This window comes from Manihot esculenta, chromosome 5 (genome assembly GCF_001659605.2).
Source record: "Manihot esculenta cultivar AM560-2 chromosome 5, M.esculenta_v8, whole genome shotgun sequence".
Taxonomy (NCBI): Eukaryota; Viridiplantae; Streptophyta; class Magnoliopsida; order Malpighiales; family Euphorbiaceae; genus Manihot; species Manihot esculenta.
In genome coordinates, this window is record NC_035165.2 from 1,874,876 (window position 1) to 1,895,951 (window position 21,076).

Consider the following 21,076-nt stretch of genomic DNA (forward strand, 5'->3'; position numbering starts at 1 on the left):
TTAAATACAAAAAATAAAAGAGGAATCAAAGACTACAAAGAAGACCAAGTCAAGATTGGGATTTCCAAACCCTAATTGGATAAGGATTCTCCAGCTATAAAAAGGGATAGCATCTAAACTAGCAGGATCATCTCAGCAGTCTCGAAAATTCTGCAGAAACTTAGCAAAAGCACAGCGGCCTCTTCTCCTATTTTTTTTCTTTTCTTTTTGTGTATTTTGTCCACCATGAGTGGCTAAACACTTTTCATTTCTAGTTGAAATTGGAAATTTCATATTTGTGATGAATTGGGAGATTTAATACTACATTATTAAACTCTTGTTTATTTTCAATATTTATGCAACTTGATCTTTCTATACTTATTGCTTTACTTTTAAAATCAATTAAGGCTTGTTGCTTATAATTGCTTAAGTAATATATTGTTTGAATAATTTAGGTCCGTAATTGCTTAGGTTATTTAATCACAAGTATAATCAGTTGCATAATCTAAACTTGACCATGCAGTTGACAAAGTTAGAGTTGGGTTTCTTTAAGTCCTAATGCAGTTAACAGTTGTTCGATGCTAAAAGCCCCAAGGACGTTCCTTGGCAACTTGTTAGCTAGAGTTCAATTAGCGAACGTTTCCTAATCAAACTAAAATTAAGGAGGAATTTGGATTGTGAGAAGCGTCTTCCACGTCCTAAACTAACTTATTGAAATAAATAAGACTATCAAAAAGTTAATGATCAATTCTAAACAAACTAAAATTCATCCATGCTTCAACTATAATCCTTTTCCCATTGAAATTCTTATCTTTTAAATTATTGCTTTATCTTACTATTTAGTTTTAATTCATTATCATCAAATCAAACCCCCTCTCTTATTTACTTTTGTTATTTGTCCAAATCATTAATAGAAAAATTCGTAGTGTCAAATCTCTGTGATTCGACCCTATTGCCACTGTCTACAAGTTAATTATTGATTGATTAATAGGTTTATTTTTTACGGCTTCGACAACCGCTATCAATTGCATAATATGATGTTGATGTGGATGGATGTTGGATGACCCATTGGCCCTTGTAATGATATGATATGATATAGTATGGAAGTCCAGGTCGAGGCCCATTCTACGCTCCTGGCACAGAGTAAAAGAAATTTCAGATCGAGGCCCATTCTGTAACAGCCCGGAAACCGAACTGCTACCGGCACTAGGATCCAGATCAACTTAAGGTCGCCGGGACCCGTAGTAAGCCTGCTATCCTGTCTGTGTACCTGTGAAATCCCATACATGATCATACTTTTTCTGTCAAACTATTAAAACTGTTCTGTCCTCCAGGGCTTAACCTGTGCATGCACTGTTTCTGCTCTCTCTTATCCGTCTCTAAGCGGATAAACTCATAATGTTAAGCCTGGTTTTCTCATATACATCAACAAGAAAAGATACATACATATAAAAACTGATCATGTATACATAACTGGGGATCACTCTAATGAATCAAGCACAAGTCTATACATCTTATTACATAACTACAATCTCTTTACATATACATGTCCACACTAGCTATTACATATCTCTTCTTCCATACCTTGCTGAACTCCCTCTGGACTCTGAACCTGCAAACCTGGGGAATAGGGGAGAGGGATGAGCTATACAAGCCCAATGAGTAGAACTATAAAACATGATCTCATGGAATGCACCACATCACAGACATTTCATCTCAAGGATAGACATGACCACCAAAATTCCCACTGGGAGGATGCCTGGCCTAGCCAGGTCTTACATCCTCAATTTGCCTGGCCCTGCCAGGTCTTACAAACTCTGCTCGCCTGGCCCAGCCAGGTCTTACAATAATCTGCTGCCTGGCCTAGCCAGGTCTTACCTACAGAAGGCTGCCTGGCCCGGCCAGGTCTTACACAGAGCTAGGGCTATTGGGGTCGCCTTGGTCCATCCATCTCATCATATACATCGTATTATACAATGCAATGCGCCATATTCGTGAAACTAGTGCAAGCAACCTACTATAGTCATCATGATGCATGCCACATGCTAAAAGCATTTTAGGTCTGAAAAGAGAAGTTCCACTCACCTCTGGCTGACTCTGGACTACCTCTGCAGGTTCTGAACCTGTGCTCACTGCTGACTTCCCTGATTCCTCTGGTCCGTTCCTACACAGTTGGACTCAAATGAGGGACCAAACGAACTCAAGAACCGCTCTAAGAAACTCCCCAAAAGCCCGCTAAAAGATCCTAAAACAATCACATAAAACATGCAAAAGAAAGCTGGACAGGGCACTTTCGGCGGCATGTTCGGCGGCCGAAACCCCTCTCCAGAGACGAAACTCATGCATGTTCGGCGGCACCTTCGGCAGCCGAAAGGCTCGTCCAGAGACGAACCTCAACCTTCGGCGGCCGAACCTTGCCTCCAGAGACGAAAGTCCAAATGTTCGGGGGCAAGCTTTGGCAGCCGAAACTGCCTCCACAAGGGGTTCGGCGGCCGAACCTGGCTTTGTCCAGTGGACAGAACCCTGCTCTGTTTCATGCAAATCTCCCCCAAAATTTACCCAACATGCATAGCAACTACTCCCAACTAACACATACCATATAACATGCATAAAGAGGTCCAAAACTCTCCTAAAACCTCAACCAAACACATCAAACAACACTTAACATGCTTGTACATAAACATCTCCCATAAACCTCACCTAAACCTAATCATGCATACTACCCATCCAACTCCCATAAAACCTTCAAAACTCATCAAAGAAGTTCAGGATCAACCCTTACCTCCTAAAAAACTTGAGGATGAGGGATCCTAACGTGGAGATAGGGAGAAAACCTCTTCCAAAGCTCCAAGCTTCAAAACTTACTCTTTTTGCTCCAAACCTTCAAAACACACCAAAACACTTAAAACCCTTGGAAGATGTGGTGAAAAACATGAAAAACATGAAAGTCAACTTGGGAGAGGCTTGAACGCACCTCTGGCTGCAAGTGGAGGAGAAATATCCTCCTTCCACCGACCCTTGGCCCTTTTATAGGTGGCTGGCCAGACCACCTTCGGCAGCCGAACGTGAATCCAAAACCATGCAATGTTCGGCGGCCGAAAGTGACCTTCGGTGGCCGAACCTTTGCATTTCTCCCTTGTTGCTTTTCTTTCAAAACTCATTTCCTTTAACACTTTAAAACATTCAAAACCCTTAAAAACACACATGAAAACATATGTCTTACCCTTCTCGAGGGTTCCGACACTCGAGATTCCACCGGTCTACAGAAATTCCGATGCCGGACTCAAGCCGGGTATTACACATTCTATACCCCTGGCACGATTGGATATGTAGAGGGTCATTGGTGACAAGTGTATCCTTTATGTAAATTGTTTGTGATGTGATGCATTTCATGATGGCATATGTTTAATGAACTGTTTTTACCGTTCTGCTCACTGGGTTTTAGTAGCTCACCCCTTTCCCCTCACCCCCAGGTTTGCAAGGTCAGAGATAGCTCAGGGAGTCAGCAAGGGTAATGGCTATGGCTATGTAATGTAATAGTCTAGTAGTGGACATGAAATATAAAATGATATAAGTAATGTAGAGAAATATTTCATGTATGGTTAATCCCTTTTGGTACATGATCTTTATGAAAGGTTTTAATGATGAGATATGTTGAACCAAACTTGATGTATGTAATGTAGAGAAATGTTTCATGGTTTAGTTTTGTGCTTGGCTCTAATGTATGGTTAATCCCTTTTGGTACATGATCTTTATGAAAGGTTTTAATGATGAGATATGTTGAACCAAACTTAATGTATGTTATGTTGACGCATTAAGGGCTCTAGTAAGGGGTTTTTATGTTTACAGTTATGGTGCATGCACAGGTCAAACTTGATATATGAAAAGTTTAAAGTTTTTATGAAAATGTATGATCATGTATGGAATTTTATCAGGTACACAGGGTGCATAGTAGGCTTGCTACGGGTCCCGGCGACTTTAAGTTGATCTGGATCCTAGCACCGGTAGCGGTTCCAAACCTCATTTGCTAATTTCATTCCACATTGCATAGGAATTTTATGATCAATACTAGTAGAGAACAAATGAGACATTTCCTAATTTAACCTTGAGTGATGTATCATATTTCAATCACATAAATATACCTTCATATAGTTTTTAATATATCGAATTCATCCTCATTTGTTACTCAATAAACCAAGCAACGTGTAAGATAAATCAATACACAAAAGCCCCTGTATAAGATTATTTATTGATTTTAAATTGAAAGGTCATTTACACAACTATCACTTGCGTAATCCATAGACATAGGTTGTTTTCCGTATGAATTTCTCAGACGAGTCAGTTCAGTGTACTTATTTATAAAATAAATACCTACATATTTCAGTTTATGAGATCAGTTGTTTTCTCTAAAAAAAACATAATATATACTAATTTTAACAATTTTAATTATTATTCAATCATAATAAAAATATCGATTAGAAACATTTAAAGATATTATTTAAATGTATTTGAAATTTAATAATTTTTTTTAAATATTTAGAATCTAATAATTATAAACGCGTTATAATTTACTTTGCATTTGCATGGTAATATAGTTTCATAAACTTTATTTTTACTCGATATTCAATTAAATTAACACTAAAAATAAATAATTTCCTTAATAAAATTATATTTAAATACTTAAAATACATAAATAATAATATTTAACTATAATTAATAAATTTATTGTAGAGTATATTATTAACAATTTATTAATAACCATTTGGCGTAGTGCTAAAGTCCACTTTGTTCTCAAACAGATAATTTAAGTTTAATAATATGAGAAGGTATCGATGGAAATGTAGTCTTTTTATGAATCTTAAAACATCCCATATTCTGTTCATTTTTTTATCAGTAAAATAATTTTGTTAATTATAGTAGCGAGAACTCATCAATTTAATTTTACCTTAGTGTATATATAATTAAACTTTGAAAGATTTCAGATTTAAAAAGATTATAGCAGTGAAAACTTTTTTATATTATTTGTAAATCAGTAATATCCAACAAATTGGCTTTCAGCCACAATCTCAATTTAAGTTTTGCTTTCTCATATATATTTTCTTTTATATTAATCGTTAATTATTATCCTTGAAATTTTGCAATTCATTTATGTTTAAACTATCTTATTATTGTTAATGATTAATTTCTTTTTATTCAATTTACTTTTTTTTATTGAATTACTAATATTTTCAGTTGCAATTTAATTCGAGAGTATTCTTAGAATATTCAAGCATCTTTTTAGTTAAAATTTCAATTATCCTACTGTTAATGTGATATTATTCCACATGAATGATTCTCATCTATTAGATCAGAAGCCTAATTAGCTTGGAAGGACAGATAGCGAAGAAAGTTTGGTGGGTATATGCACACAATGCACGAAGGTAACTGCCAATCATGAAATCTTCTACAGTGTTATTTATTTATTTTTGGGAGGGGGGGGGGGGTGTTTTATTAAGTGTCTGAATTCTGACCAAATTTTACATGTTCTATAAATTGCCGTATAGCAGAAGCAACGATTAACTTTTCTCGGTGACTCGAAAACGGAAAAAAAAAATAGTGAATTTCGCCGTGCTCGGTGGAGCATCAGTCTCCAGCTTTATGTAGTCATTGGTTTTATCTCCCATTCGATAGGAGAAATAATCATCAGAGACAAAAGGACGTGATCGGAGAAATGGGAAGGGCTCCCTGTTGCTCCAAGGTAGGGTTGCATAGAGGACCATGGACTCCTAGAGAAGACACATTGCTCATTAAATATATTCAATCTCGTGGAGAAGGCAACTGGAGGTCTTTGCCTAAGAAAGCTGGTATGTTTTATCTCAATGGCCACCCCTATTCTTCATTCTCTTTATAATTTTATTACATATATAGTTGATACTTGTGTAATGAGTTTCTGTGTGATGAAGGTTTGCTCAGATGTGGAAAAAGCTGTAGGCTAAGATGGATGAATTATCTAAGACCAGACATCAAGAGAGGGAACATCACTCCTGATGAGGATGATCTTATAATCAGAATGCATTCGCTGCTTGGAAATCGATGGTCTCTGATCGCCGGAAGGCTTCCAGGTCGAACTGATAATGAGATCAAGAATTATTGGAATACCCATCTAAGCAAGAGACTTAGAAGCCAAGGAACTGATCCTAATACTCATAAGAAATTGGCAGAGACAGTTCAACAACAAGGGAAGAAGAAGAAGAAAAATAATAATAACACTTCCAGAAACAGTAAAAACAAGAATAATAAAGCCAAAGTAGAGCTTGAAAAGGCCAAGGTGATCCATCTCCCCAGGCCTGTTAGGTTTTCTTCTTTATCTTTACTAAGAAATGACAGTTTTGAGTGCAATACTAGTTTGTCTTCATGCCAAGGAGGAGAGGGTGAGGGTGAGGGTGGTTTAAGTGCAGAAGCTGTCACTGAGAATCCTTGGTGTAGTTTCAAGTATGATCATGATGATGGGATTAGCTTTCTTGTTGGTGATGTTGATCATGATATCGTCAACGGCCCAGATCTTGGATGCGTACCTGCATCAAACGCAAATCTAGAGAAGCTGTATGAAGAGTATCTGCAGCTCCTGAAGACGGATGATGATCATGGAAAATTAGATTACTCTTTTGCAGAATCACTATCGCTATGAGAGTGTCAAGTAGGGCTTATCAAACTTTAAGAAGAGTCAATGTACACTCCTATTAATAGGACTGTTTAAATTCATATCCTGCAGCTCTCAGTAGCTTTATCCTTGTAATTTCCCTAAGCAGATAGAATAAAAAAAATATATTACAATCTTAATTACTTCAATAATAATTAAAAGCTGTTATAAAGATAACCCAAAAAATAAAAATGCAAAATTTGACATAATTCAATAAAAGCCTATTTCATAAATAAACTCATTGTAGCAAAATAATCACAATCCAATTATCATTTTTCTACACTTAATCACTAGCAAATACAGCATCCAACAAATATTCACGAAGCTCTAGCCACGCTCTTCCACTGTCAAACCTCTCACGTACACGCCTCACCTCAAGCCAACTTTACATTCTTCTTCTTCTTCTTCTTCTTCTTCTCCTTCTTCTACTTCTTCTGTCAGTGGACTTACTGCTCCCTTTTAACTCCTAATTAATTTTAAACTCTAATTATTTATTAATCCTATTTAGACTTGAACTCAACATAAATAACTTAATCATAAGCTTGGAATCCCTTATATTTTTAGAGATTTGACTTTAATTACTTTATAATCAGAGGCCTTCATTGTAATAAAGAATAAATAAAAGAAAAAAAAAAACTCACTAAAAATACTTTAATCAGAGTAAAAATATGATAATATTTGTAATTATACAGAATAAAAAAAAAGGAAAATATGTGCATGAATGATGCATGTGTTAAAATAGTTTTGGTGTTTCGTACGTGGAAGGTGGGTTGGAATCATAGATTAGCGTGTGCTTACCTGCCAGCCAACGTGGAACGAATTCGAAGGTTTTGAAAATTTATAGAATCAGACAATGGAAGTGAATGTGACGTGAATTCAATTTTAATGTGATTTTAGTAGCGATATTTTTTCATTAAAATTTTATCATAAAAAACTTAATTTGTTGTATTAAAGTTTCGTCACAAAAATATTCAATATGTTGTTTGAATAAGCTAAAATCATAATCATGGCGAATTCACTTGAATGCCAAATTATAAAGTTAAATATAAAAACAAGTAATAATTTATGGATTTTAATATACTAGTTCCATTTTTATTTCACACAATTTATGACCAGAATAGTTTTGTTGGTGATATTTCATTGGGAGCAAAAATCTTATTTTAGAATATTTTATATTTATACACTCAAATAATATATATATAATATAATAAAATTGGATTCTCAATTGCTACCGTATGTTAACGGTAGCAATTGAAAACGGTATTTTAACTTATTTATTTTCTATTTGCATCCCCTTTCACGTGTTTTTAATTTTGATTTTAATTAACTTACGTTTTTAAGATTATCCTTTCATTCGCCTTTTTACGGTGTTCTTTTGCTCGATTCAGTCGTCTTTTCCTTTCATCGAAACGGTAATGTTTCATTGAGAAACTATTTCAGAGCCGTTTGTTTCTTTTCTCGGCAGTACATGGCCATTCTCTCGCCTTTCTGCCATCTCTCTATGGATGGTCGCGTCCTTGCGCGCGTCTATCCATCATTATCTGCCCCTGCAATGTCTCATCTTTGCAGCTTTTTGAAACCTCCTGTTTCTCACTTCTCCCCGTCCAAGTGTTTCAGCGTTTTTGCGGGCGTCTACACAGCATTCTCCTCTGTAATATCTTACCGTTGGACTCTCAAAAACCCATTTAATGCTCGCTACCCCATATTCAGTCCGTACCCTATTTCTCTCTTCTCTTCATTCATCTATTTTAGCATTTTCACGCGCATTTGCTTGTCGGTGTTCTCTTCAGTGGTGTCTAACCGTTGCGCCTTTGAAAGCCTCTTTCTTACTCGCCAACATAACTTTCAGTTCATAATCTGTTTCTCTTTTCTCTCCGTCTATGTACTGGCCTGCGTTTGTGAGGGTGTGGCTGTTCATGAGTCTTTGTATTTTGCCATTTATTATTTTAATGGCTACATATTTCATCCTTTTTTATTCTTTCTTGCTTTGCTCACTTGGGACGAAACCGGTGAAATATAAAATATAAAAATGATTATTTATTCATTCTTTTAAATGGAGAGAATTTATTAATTTATTTATAAAAAATAATTTAGTACTAGGAAAAAAAAAATATTTTGTTGAAGTCTTTATCATTTATGATTGCGATCGAATAAAATTTAAGTGAAAGAGTTGAATTATTTTGATGAGATCACGTTTTAAATTTCTAATATTACTAAAAGGTTTCAGTGTCTAAAATAATATTGAGGTTAATGGTTAGATGAACTCGTGACCAACTTCTGTTCTGCCGCTGTTAGATCTACTGGTATCCCTGCGGCTGCTAAGGCAATTATGGGTGAAATGTTATTGGAAAAATTAATTTGAATTTTAATTTATTTTAACTATAAAAATTGTTAGAATTAATATTAGTTCGTTGATTCACGATCTCATTATTTATTTGATTACTGTGCAACTGTTAATATTTTATTTCACGTGACAATCTAGGAAACTAAAAATCTTTCTTTCAAACTCTTGAAATATAATAATAGCCGTCATTCTTGATTTTCTCATGTTTTACTTGTATATGAGACAAAGTTATTGCTATTAATGATTGATTGAATGAAGAGAAATTTTCCTCAATACAGACTTCGTGTTCGGTACATCTTATATTAGTTTCCACTAAGAAAAATATTTTTAAAATTGAAATTATAGGACTTGAACCGATTATCCATAATTCCAAAGGGTGCCTAACTTGGCCCAAACCAACAGTTTGGGCTAGTTGGCCCTGATATTCCATCAGAAAACAACTATAAACAGAACAACCCAAAAACTCTCTGATATTACAGGAAGCTGACCCAGATGCGCTGCCAAGAAGAACGGAAGTGAGCAGTATGGGAACAACAACTCCATGGAAGCAGCTTCTGCTACGTGCATTAGAGTCCAATTCCCACCTCAAGCACTCTTCCTTCTTTCAATTTGTGCGTCTTAAGCATTTTATATCGCATAGATGTTTGTACAATAATACGCTCCATTTGTTGCGATCAGTTAATTCTGTGGTGCTGGTGGTTGTTTTTTTGGGGCACAGGCAACAGTTGGATCTGATGGGAGACCTTCCAATCGCACTGTAGTTTTCAGGTACTCTGTCTTCGAGCGTGAGTGTGTTTCTGTGTGAAATTTGTTGGTTGATGAGAGGTTTATTGATGGTTTTACAGAGGATTTGCAGAGAACAGCGATAAGATCCAAATCAACACAGATTCTAGAACTCGTAAGGTTGTTTTCTTCATTTCTTTTTCCTTATCTTTTTTTTCCAAATTTAATTAATTAAGTTTGTGCATTTTTGTATTAAGTAAATACTAAACAAAATAGTATCATGAAATTAGGGACCACTAGTGTTTTTATCTGTATAATTTGTGGAATTAGACGAGTTAGGTCCTACGTCGGAGTAGGCATACTTGTACCTGCAAGATATGAATCACAAGTGCTATATTAACTAAGTGTTGAAAGATTAATTGTGAGGAACGCTTGGAATGTGAGGAAGGCTGAGAATGTGGAGTACACCGACAGTTAGAGAAGTCAAGGTCAAATAACTGTTCTGACAGTTGTTAGTTACTGATGTCAGCCGAGTTACTTGTCAAGTTTTTTAGAGAAACCCGTTGATTGAACTGGAAAATAAAGCGAGTTGTAAGTGTAAGTCAATTGCGAATTTTAATCAAGGATTATCCAGAAAGTTCTGTCAATCTTTTCCCTTCTTCTTTCGTTATTGATTGCTTTTGTTTTAATTCTTTCCATCCCTTTTTCTCTCCTACTTTCTACAAAACAAACACTCAACTGTCAATCAGACCTTTAATTCCTCAACTCCAGCCACTACAGGACATAAAACTTGCAATCAGCTTCAAATAGTCCTGACAAAATAATTGCAAGGAAAGACTTCCAACTCAAACTATCAAGCATTTGAACATTGCATTCAAGTTACTGTGCCAACCAAATTCCATAATATGGAATGAAATGCTATGACACCCAACTGATGATGACTCAGTTCACGAAACCCACAATTTGGTCAACTAGGTTGTTTTTTTTTTAATATTATTATTATAGCCGTAATAGTGGAGCAATGTGAAAACCTGAATACAAGAAAGTAGAAGGTTTAGAGTTGCCTCATGTTTGTTAATTATGTGTCAATTTAATACATAGTATGGGTATAACTTGCAATGACCCTCTAACTTAAATACCTATTATTATAAGATCATAATATGCTGCTTTTGATTTTGGCTTGATTATGCAGATTGAAGAACTTAAGCAATGTCCATTTGCTGAGGTAATAAACCTACATTTTATCTCTTTTGTCAATTCACTGCTCTAGCGTGGCTTTCACTTTTTGCTTTAGGTTATTTCAGAATTTGATCATTCATGTCTTTTAGATTCGATGAGTTACAGAGTTTGGTACTTCAAACTTATATTTAATTTTTCTAGATATGTTGGTATTTTACTGACTCTTGGGAGCAATTCCGGATCAATGGAAAAGTAGACATTATTGATGGGTTGAATCCTGATCCTGCAAAGCATGAGGTACCTATAACTACTTTGAGCACAATGTCTCTTCCATGTTTATTCGAACTTTTTATCTAGAAGATTTGAATATCGTGAGGTGTCTCACTTCTGAACACCAATATTTTGTTGGAAAGATGATGTTAAACAGATTTTTTTTAATGCATTGAATTTTCAGTTCATTTTAATGCGTTCTACAAACTTATAAGACTGTATTTAAAGGCTACAAAAGCCGAATGTCAGTAACAGTGCTCTTCAATATTGTTGTTATTGGATTGCATGATCCTTTAAATTCTCCTTTTCTTGAATATTAACTAATAGTAATAACATACAAAATTTACTATATATGTGTTTATATATACTATAACATGTAATGATAATTTACAAAATGGCAAACAATGAATGGGTATATCCATCCCTGGTGCACAATTTTCTTCCCTGCTACAGTGTCTAATCGTTAAAGATGGGAATGCCAAAACTTGCGCTGCCTTACTGCATCCCATTGTCATTTCCAATTTTAAACTATCAGATATTTATGACTAGTGAAAAGATTGCTTGTAATGGACTTTGATTTGAGGTTGAGCATATGAAAGGGTAGATGGAGAAAAATATGGTGAAATGAGCCTTCTGGTAAAACATAAACTGCTGTTATTTTGACACTCTTCTTAAGATTAATCTTCATTAGAATATGCACTGGGCCTTTAATGTGCTTCTTCATCACATTAACTGATGAAGAGATTGTTGAGAACTACACAACATCTAAATGATGCTTCTAGATAGATCTAATTTGATATGCAGTGCTGTATGCGTCATTGCTTGTATTCTAGAACTTTCTCTTTTGATAATGCCAAATGGTGCCTTATAAAGTTGATTATAGATTTTACATCATTCCATCTTTCACTCATGCTTTCACCATTTTGCATCCTTGAGTTATTCTAGGTCTTCCTCATTCTTTATATCAATCGTTAATGATGCAGATAAGAGAAAAATCATGGTACGCCAGTTCTTTAAAGTCAAGGATGCAATACCTGGGTCCTAATCCTGGACTTCCTTGTCTAAATGAGCAACCTTCCCATGATTTCTTTCTGGATCCTTCTTCAGGCCCAGTTGCCACATTTTGTCTGCTACTTTTAGATCCAGAGCAGGTGTGAAGCTTCTCAGGTCTCGAATTTATTGCCTGAAACTTTTGCCAAACCTTATAAACCTCATCGATTTGCAGGTTGATTACCTGAATCTGAAGAGTAACCAGAGGATAATGTTTACCTTAATGAGAAATGTCAACGGAGAACATTACTGGAATTCAGAGAGGACCAATCCATAAAGTCTGCAAACAGAGATGAATCATTACTTCAAAATCATTAGTACTTGTTATTCTCAAATGATAATAAAGAAATTACCGACGCTCCATCTGAATAAATTGTATGAATTCATTCTTTTACCTTCTAGAATAGGACAGAGATGTATCAATCGTTAATATCTGCAATTATGACTTCATATTGATCAGGCACTACTTGGATTCATCATTGTTATTAGAACATGATCTTTTTATGTATGCAACAGTTCTACTTACCACTTTGTATGTGAAGTCTCAGATACCAAAGCAATATGGATGTTTGCGACCCTCTCATGCAAAGCATCTTGCCTAAATGAGTATCCATTCCAACTGTTAGAGAGACTGACTACTGAAAGAAATGAAGGTAAACTATTGAAACGACGTTTAAGTGGAAAATTATGTCTTCCTCTAAGAAGATTGTGGAATACTCATTTGAGCAAGAGGCCTTCCTATGGAAGGGATATGTCACGATTTCCCTTATCAGGATGAAAGTCGCAACTATTATATTTTCTCTTTAGTTGCATCTCACCTACCGGAAATTTATCTTGATATGGGTGGTGGTTGTACCAGCCTCACAAAGGATTACTGATTTCTGTTTAGTTACATCTTTGGGCTGTTAGCTAAAAATGTTTTCTCATGAGGAGACATTATTTCAAAATTTCGTTTGCACTCCCCAATGCTTGTCAATTGGAAGTGCTCATAAAATTGGTTGAAAGGCTCTTCATTGGTATACCAAATGCTGTTTATGGTATTTCACTTGGTTTAATGTGCTACATTAGAGTACTGCTTGTTCTATCTGGGGTAGGTTTCTTATGATTAAATTTGCGTGTTTTAATATAATTCCTCACATCAATGTGAATATATTCTTTGGTACGATCCTTTCCCTACTTTTATTGAGCTAAAAGCTCTAACAACCTTATCTTTTTCTTTCAAAGGCATTAAAAAGTTGCAACTTTGCAAGATTATGCTCTCTGCGTCTGTGGATCAGACAATGCAAAGTTCGATGCAATGGATACAGCCAATTGGAAATCTGAAAATTGATTTAAGGTACAGGTGAGTCCCTATTCCCCATAACATCTCAACTCTCAATTTGTTCCTTCTGTTGGTGTTTTTAAATATTTATGGACACAATTTATCCAAATACAGTGGGGTGCTATCCGCCTTTCAACGAATCTCATTTGCTTGTATAGTTTGGGATTGGAACCATGTTAGTTCTTGACTTTCTGATCTGCTGAAAGATGGGTGGTTGCATTGTTCTGAGATTTTGTTTTTGTTTGTGTTTATATTAATTTATTGGATAAGTCTAATATAAGCTCAATATGGGAATTTAGGTCCCTTAATTTGTTAAAATTAACTGTTTATTATTTTTTTAAAATCCAATTAAATCTCCTATATATTTTATAAAATTAAATTGTTTAGTTCTTATTTGTGAAAATAATTAGTTAATTGGTTTTAACCTAGAATGTTTATATTATTTAGTCGTAATGTTACTATTTATATTTTTTAGACATATAATTTTAACTATCTATATCTTTAGTCCATTATACCATAACTAAAATTTAGTTTACTAATTTTTTTCATGGAAATTTAATAAAAGGACAAAAGTTTAAGTTTAACAAATATGGGATATTTTAATTGTGTTTAGAAAAAGGACAACATAGTTAATTTATAAAAAAATTATATATATATATATAAATAGGGACTTAATAGTCTTTTAATTTTAATTTTTCATAAATTAATATAAGTGGATGGTATATTAAGAATTTTTTCAAAAAAAAAATACTTTTTATAAGCAGAGGTTAATTTTTACCTATATTAATTATAATTTCTTATTTCATGTAAAATTATTTTTATGGCAATTGTGGCAGTTTTCTTCATGATTATGTTGAAGAAACATTTAATCTAAAGAGTTTTGTAAATAAATGGACGGATTTTCAATTTTTGAGTTAAAAAATGAAATGATGATTTGCATGAATTTATAATTGGTTTAATCATATAACGGCTCTAATGTGGCATAAGAATGTAGTGGCATAAATGTATATATATATATATTTTAATACTGGGTAATATAAATTTATACCATCTTTGAACAAAGGCAACAGATTGATTGGGGTAGCATTTAGTGAAACTTACCCATTTTAAAATGTGCTATTTAAATATAGTTATATGAGATCTTTTAAAGTATTTAGATATTTTTGTAAAATAATTAGGGTTAGTAATAAACAATTTTCATTAGTGTAAAGTATTTTTTTTTCCTAAAAAGAATTTGAAGAGCTCTTTAACATGAAAACAAATTCTTGTAATTCTTTCCTAAATCCGGTTTATGGTTGATTCAAAATACAAATAAATATGTTATATTTAATTTTTATATGGTGTTTTGGGTCTAGGCAAAATTTTCCCTTTCCCCAAATAGAAGTTGAGATTTCCCTTTGGGCTAATGCCCAACGACCTATTGCTTAAATTTTGCTAATCCTACAATTTTTTTTCCCCGTCTTTTTTTTAATACGTATATTTTTTTTATTGGGGCTAAGGCATGCATATGTTTGTTTATGAATTATGATATGATATGGTAGCCCGTCCAACCCAAACTTGAGATCAGCATTTAGTAGATAGTTTGTCCATCGACACCAGATAAAAATTTATCAAAAAAAGGGCTAAAAAAAGGAAACATGATACTACTTATGCAGTGAGAAAATGCAAACAAAAAAGTGAGGGGAAATGTGCAGTTGTATTAAATTGAAAAATTTCTTCTTTACGCCACAATTTGCAGAGAGAAATTAACCACGCCTATTACAGACTTGCGCCTAAAGAATCCTTGTCTGAGAATTTCACAACATTTATCCGAAATCCGAGTATTCCAGGGTCCCTAGCATCGAGGGAGATCTGCCGGAGGATGTGGCAGCGTCTGCAAGTGTCCTTTCCCATTCTTCACTATCAGCACCGTAGCTAATCCCCATGATTGGTGTACATCAAAATGACAGTGCATAAACCAAACCCCTATAGCAAAACAGATCTACACCATTAATTACTATCAATTACAAGCTTAAATTAACTACTCAATTACCCTTTTAATCAAGCGATTTGACTTACCCGGATTATCTGCTACAAATCGAATTGCTGCCCATCCCCCAACTGGAACTCCAATGGTGTTCATATATGGAGGATCCACTAGATTGAGTTTTGCTGTTTTTGGGTCATAGTTGCCGGTGCCGTATCCCACCACATAGAAGCTGTAGCCATGGAGATGAATTGGGTGATTTTCAGTTGTGACTGTTCCAGTGTCCTGCATAATGATTTGCACCCTGCTTCCATACTCAAGGACCTTAGTCCTTGTCCCATTCACTGAGTTTGTGTCATTTGGGGCATTGTTAGGTGCCCCATTCACAAAATCATAGAATCTAAGAGGTGCTCCAGGGAAATCATCAGTGAAAAATCCCTCAATCCCCTTGTAATAGGCTTCCAAAATTGAAACTGTAGGCATAATGAAACTTATATTGTTCATGGAAGCTGCCATTGTACCATTATTAAGGCCGTGGCAACTTTGCTTTGGCGTTTTGGACCTGCACTTGTTGACATTTATTCCAATAGTGACAAAGAGGTTTGCATCAATCTCTTTTGGTACGTTTGAAGCATTTAAGCTTCGTAGGCCATCCATGACTGTCTTAACAGCTAAATTATCATTAAAATTGGGTAATTTAGCTGGTAATGAAATGCTGTTAGGGACAACACCTGCGTATTGAAAGTAAGCAATTGCTGAATTGTTCTGAAATGAGACACCATGAGCTGACATGTAAGGTCCCACGGCCATGGAATACTTTCCAATGGGCTGATCGGCGGTGACGAGGACCATCATTGTTTGTCCCGGTCCGAGCATTACACGGTCGGTGGTGAATGGTTTTGTGTACTCAGCATCGGCTTCTACGATTGTTAATTTGTGATTAGCAATTGCAAAGAAGTTTTCCATGTTCACTCCTGCGTTTATCAACCTTAACAGATAGGTTTTTCCTGGGACGACGTTGAGCCTATATACGTCTGAAAAATAATATTTATTAATTAATTACTGCATAAGAAATTGTACGTATAAAAGCTATTATAATAATCAAAATAGGAGCTGAACAAGTCATGCAGAAATATGATGAGTTTATTTTTTAGGATTAGTGACTGCTTAGCAGATTTTTTTTTACTAACTTTATTCAACACTTGAGTTTTTGTTTTATAATATAAAAACTGAGCGTTTAAATTTTTCTTTTTAGAAATGTTTTAGGGAAAAAAAATCCTTAGTTGATGATTTTCATTAGCATATATATAAAGGAAAAAAAAAGGTATATGTGTAGAAATATATAGAAAAAAATAGATAATATTACCATTAGCAGAGCAATTGTAGTTAGGGCCAGGGTGACCATTGATGGTATAGGCATTCGACGGTGGAGAAGGTGCTCCGCTTGCTAGCACTTGCTGCTCTAGCTGTACAACATCCTGGAGCCAATACTCCCCTGATTAAACACATTCCAAACAAGAGGTCAATGCAATCTTTAACTAATAAACAATGGAATGGTTAACAGTAATAAATCTCATACCTAGAATTACTATATGCTCTTCATAAGGGTGTTTAAATGGGTATGGGACACCAGCTTTTGGGTACACAACAATGGCACCATAAACTGTACCCCTGAGCCAAGAAACATGAGCATGCCAAAAGAAGGTTCCCTTTTGTCTAACCAAAGTGAACTCGTACGTGAAGCTCTGCCCAGGCTGAATCGGACACTGAGTGATGTATGAAGGTCCATCAAACCAGCACGAGAGTATCTGCCTGACACCGTGCCTTCAAAAAGTAATAATACCCATCATTACAGGATTCTCGGATTTAGAATCCAAATTATTAAGTGAAATCCAATGAAGTTGATTAATTACCAGTGGATGGTGACATTGTGAGGAGACTCGTTGGTAACTTTGACGATTATTCGATCCCCTTGTTGAGCGTAAACGACAGGGCCAGGATACTTATTATTGACGGCCACAATTTCTTTACTGTTGCACAATTTTTTGACGGTCATTGTATGAACCTGATAGCCATTAATTCACAAACAGAAGCAAATGAGCAGGAAATACATATACCCAGAGCGAAAACGTATAATAGTAAAAACAAAAAACAGATAGGTGAATATATATATGAGACCTTGAAATCATAGAACCTGGTTGATCCCCCTCCAGGCCAGTCGGCCGCCGAAAGAACAGTGTAGCCGCCGGACATGATTAAGCTTAAGCATACGATCATAAAAGAATAGGACGAGTTGGCCATGCTGAGAGATGAGATAGTGAGAGTTGGTGAAGACGTGTTGGTGGGAAGAAGCTTTTAATAGATAGTTAAAGGTAATAGAGATTAGAGAGAGAATAGTGAAGTAAAGAAACTACATTAATAAATATAATGAAGAAATCCAAAGAGGGAAAGAGAGTTAAATAGTTTTGTAATGTGTTTGTCAGCTTTCATGATTTCTCTAACATGGATTCGTGATAATAAGGTGTTGGGAACGTTATTATTCAATGTGACCCAAATGTGGGGAAGAGTTTAGCCTTCTCTTTCTCTCTTTGATTTTTCAGTGAAATCATGCTATTTGACTAGGTGAATATGGATTCCATCTCTAAACCCCACAAGCCAACGGCTATTTACCCATGTCTACTCTTTACATTATATAAAAATTTTGCCTTTTTTGGTGATTTTATGTGGACCAAAATTGAGGTGAATTTGGTTAAAAACTTAACAAGGATTATTGGGTATTGGAATGTAATATTTGTAGAAAGATAGCAAGAAAAGGAGAAGGTAGGGTTAATTGGTTGTGCTTTTAAAAGACAAGTGTGTTGGTCAATCATAAGCAGTGCTGGTGCACGCCTTCCATTCCTTCCGGCCCCATTGGAGCTCAACCCAGAAGAACTAATCTGCTCTACCTTCCATTCCAATGTATACACCATATATCATTCATTATCTACATTCAAGAATTGAATTAATGAGTTTATTTATTTATTTATATTTTGATAATTCGTAATTCTAAAATCATTAACAAATCATGTATGCAATTGGGGTCTATTGCATCTTCCTATGTGTATATATACATATTCCTTCTTACACCATCACATGCAAAGACCCACATGGTGAAGTTGATATTCCGTTATACTCTTGCTTTATTAAAACCTTTCAACCTAAAAAATTCAAACAGTCAATTTAATTAACTTTTATGATTAGAGTGGAGATGGTCATGTTAAAACTTGCCTTATCTGGTTCTCATTCTAGCTATATTTAATTATAATATTTTTTTATTTTGAATTCAAAATATAATATTCAGGTAATATCCTTGGCCTTTGGGCCTTATATTCAGACATTCTTAATGAAATCTCTATGTTTTTCATAAAAAAAGAATGGTTAAGTTTGGTAAAAAATTAGCTAGTAATGAGGTTTAAGAGTTGGGTTGGAATAATAAAGTGGGGGAGCCTTTGGATTGATTAATTGGATGAGATAAGCATTGAAATGCAAAATTTGAGAAATTAGGGTTTAAAATATTGGCGAATAATGGAAGTTTCCTAATGAAGAAAAAGTGTGTTATTCATACTCTGACCAAATTTGACGTAGCAGATGATTGTGTCCACAGGCATGCATCACTATGATATCCATCATTCCTTACTTCAATTTTAAGTTTTCAGGCCTAGCTGAGTGTGATGGTGGTGGCTACCTCTGCCCTACAGCTCATTGTGATTCGGTTTTAGGTTTCAATTTCTGGGTTTTTGTTAGATGATCAGTAGTCTCTGTTTATTTTATGGAAAATGTAAAAAATATTTTTTAATATTTAAATATTTTGAAAAATAGATAATATTTTCTTAATTAAAAAAATTTAAATAATCTTCCACACTGAAATATTTTTATTAATATTTCTATATAAAAATTTATTAATAAATTTTATTTTTTAAATTGAAATTAAATAATAAAAAATAAATTATTTTATTAAAAAATATTTTCTACAAAAATTATTTTTTAAATATAAATTATTCTTTGCAAATACATGAAAGTTTTTATATTTAAAATTTTATTAAAAACAGGATCGTGCAAGAAATACTATTTATTACTATAATTGTTAGTTATAGCAAATTGAGGAGTAACATATATATGTATTTTTAATTAAACTTTACAAACAATATAAAAAAAAAGCCAAATAATTTAATTTAATTGGATTTAGGAGCATGCATGTTTCCTTTCTTCCATTATCTACTAAGTTCAAAGAAGGAATAATAATAATAATAAAAATCACTGAAAAATGAATAATTATTATGAAATATGTAAAATGGGCTGGGGAATATTCTCAAAATGATTACACCATTTCAGGAAAAATTATTGTAATCTGAATCACAAAACTCACTAATTGACGAACTAAACTTAATCTTATGGACCTATCAAAGCTGAATCATCTACTCATAGTTTTTAATTTAAAAAATTCATTTTAAATAAAATATATAATTGAATAATAATTCAATTGAATTAATTCCTTACAGAAAAATAATACTTTTATAAGATATCAATTTGCTTTCACTTAAAAAATTAACTTGTCCAAAACAAATCCAATAATCTCAACTTAACACTTATCTACATGGAAAACAATATGTAAATGAGCGTGAGACTCCCAGTGAAGGACATGATCATAAGGCAAGAAGGCGTATATGTGAAGGGGAGCAGACTGAAGTGAAGACCTGGATGATGCATTAGCACAAAATGTGCTCCATGTGGTGGAGAAAGAAACGTTAATTAATTAGGACAAGTGTATAGAAAGAGACAAACAACCAAAAATTCCTCCATGGATTTGCCAGCTACGCAAAGGTTCAATATTTGAATATACACAGATCGATCTGCCACTGACAGTCACCGGCATGTTACTCCTCTGAGGAGCTTCCAAGGAAACCAGGCCAACCCATTGCCTCCAACACTGAAATTATCATAACCGTAATTGCAATTTGCTTCGCCAAAGACAAGATTTTGCAACAAACTTTCGTAACCTATTTCTTTGTCAGAAATAAATAAACCATAGTATATATGTTGTTAATGGCAGAGGACAAAATTTGTTACCTTCATATGATCTCCATTTCTCTTATCGTTTCTACAAGGGATATATTAAGAATTCAATCGCCATGGGTTGTCTGGTCTTTAGATCCAGAAGACGAGCAAAAGTTCAGGTTTCTGGTAGCATTCTCAAGGAGAAGCGTACAAAGCTTTACATTATCAAACGCTGCGTGCTTATGCTGGTTTGCTGGAGAGACAATGGAGATAAGTGATTACCCCCTTAGTTGCTTTTATCAAATGATTTTATGTATTTATGATCATTTTTCACCTGCGACTCCTGTGCTTTATGCTGCAAGCAATTCCATTTACTTTGTTTAGATAAATTACAATTGATTTACTTTTTATTGTCCATTCATTTACTTGATTAAATTTCGCCAGTCTTACATTATTAAAATTGCACTTGCTGGTTAACGCATTTGCTTTCCATGACATCACGAGAATAACCGGTACCCAGCTCAGTATATA

At 34.4% G+C, this 21,076-nt stretch overlaps 3 protein-coding genes across 6 annotated transcripts; 2 read left to right on the plus strand and 1 right to left on the minus strand.

Moving 5' to 3' along the window:
* Positions 1-5,587: 5,587 nt before the first annotated feature.
* On the plus strand, positions 5,588-6,832 carry LOC110615013 (myb-related protein 308). Its single transcript, XM_021756716.2, has 2 exons — positions 5,588-5,822; positions 5,922-6,832. Exons 1-2 carry the CDS (start codon positions 5,690-5,692, stop codon positions 6,644-6,646), a joined length of 858 nt encoding a protein of 285 aa, XP_021612408.1. The 5' UTR covers positions 5,588-5,689; the 3' UTR covers positions 6,647-6,832.
* A 2,622-nt stretch (positions 6,833-9,454) lies between these two features.
* Positions 9,455-13,890, plus strand: LOC110614773 (pyridoxine/pyridoxamine 5'-phosphate oxidase 2). 4 transcript variants are annotated; one of them, XR_002487843.2, is made up of 10 exons: positions 9,455-9,613; positions 9,721-9,770; positions 9,848-9,905; positions 10,918-10,950; positions 11,106-11,201; positions 12,158-12,325; positions 12,400-12,599; positions 12,773-12,877; positions 13,449-13,566; positions 13,660-13,889. XR_002487843.2 is itself a non-coding variant. In XM_021756430.2 (7 exons), the coding sequence occupies exons 1-7, from the start codon at positions 9,527-9,529 to the stop codon at positions 12,499-12,501; spliced, it is 594 nt and encodes a 197-aa protein (XP_021612122.1). In that variant the 5' UTR covers positions 9,455-9,526; the 3' UTR covers positions 12,502-12,759. The 4 variants fall into 4 exon arrangements, 1 of the variants encoding a protein (XP_021612122.1); XR_002487842.2 differs by having other exon boundaries at positions 12,767-12,877; positions 13,449-13,890; XR_002487841.2 differs by having other exon boundaries at positions 13,449-13,890.
* A 1,332-nt stretch (positions 13,891-15,222) lies between these two features.
* Positions 15,223-17,953, minus strand: LOC110615114 (laccase-6). The gene is made up of 6 exons (XM_021756825.2): positions 17,690-17,953; positions 17,425-17,576; positions 17,091-17,335; positions 16,878-17,006; positions 15,604-16,545; positions 15,223-15,510 (listed from the first exon to the last, which is right to left on the minus strand). The coding sequence occupies exons 1-6, from the start codon at positions 17,810-17,812 to the stop codon at positions 15,380-15,382; spliced, it is 1,722 nt and encodes a 573-aa protein (XP_021612517.1). The 5' UTR covers positions 17,813-17,953; the 3' UTR covers positions 15,223-15,379.
* Positions 17,954-21,076: the final 3,123 nt, after the last annotated feature.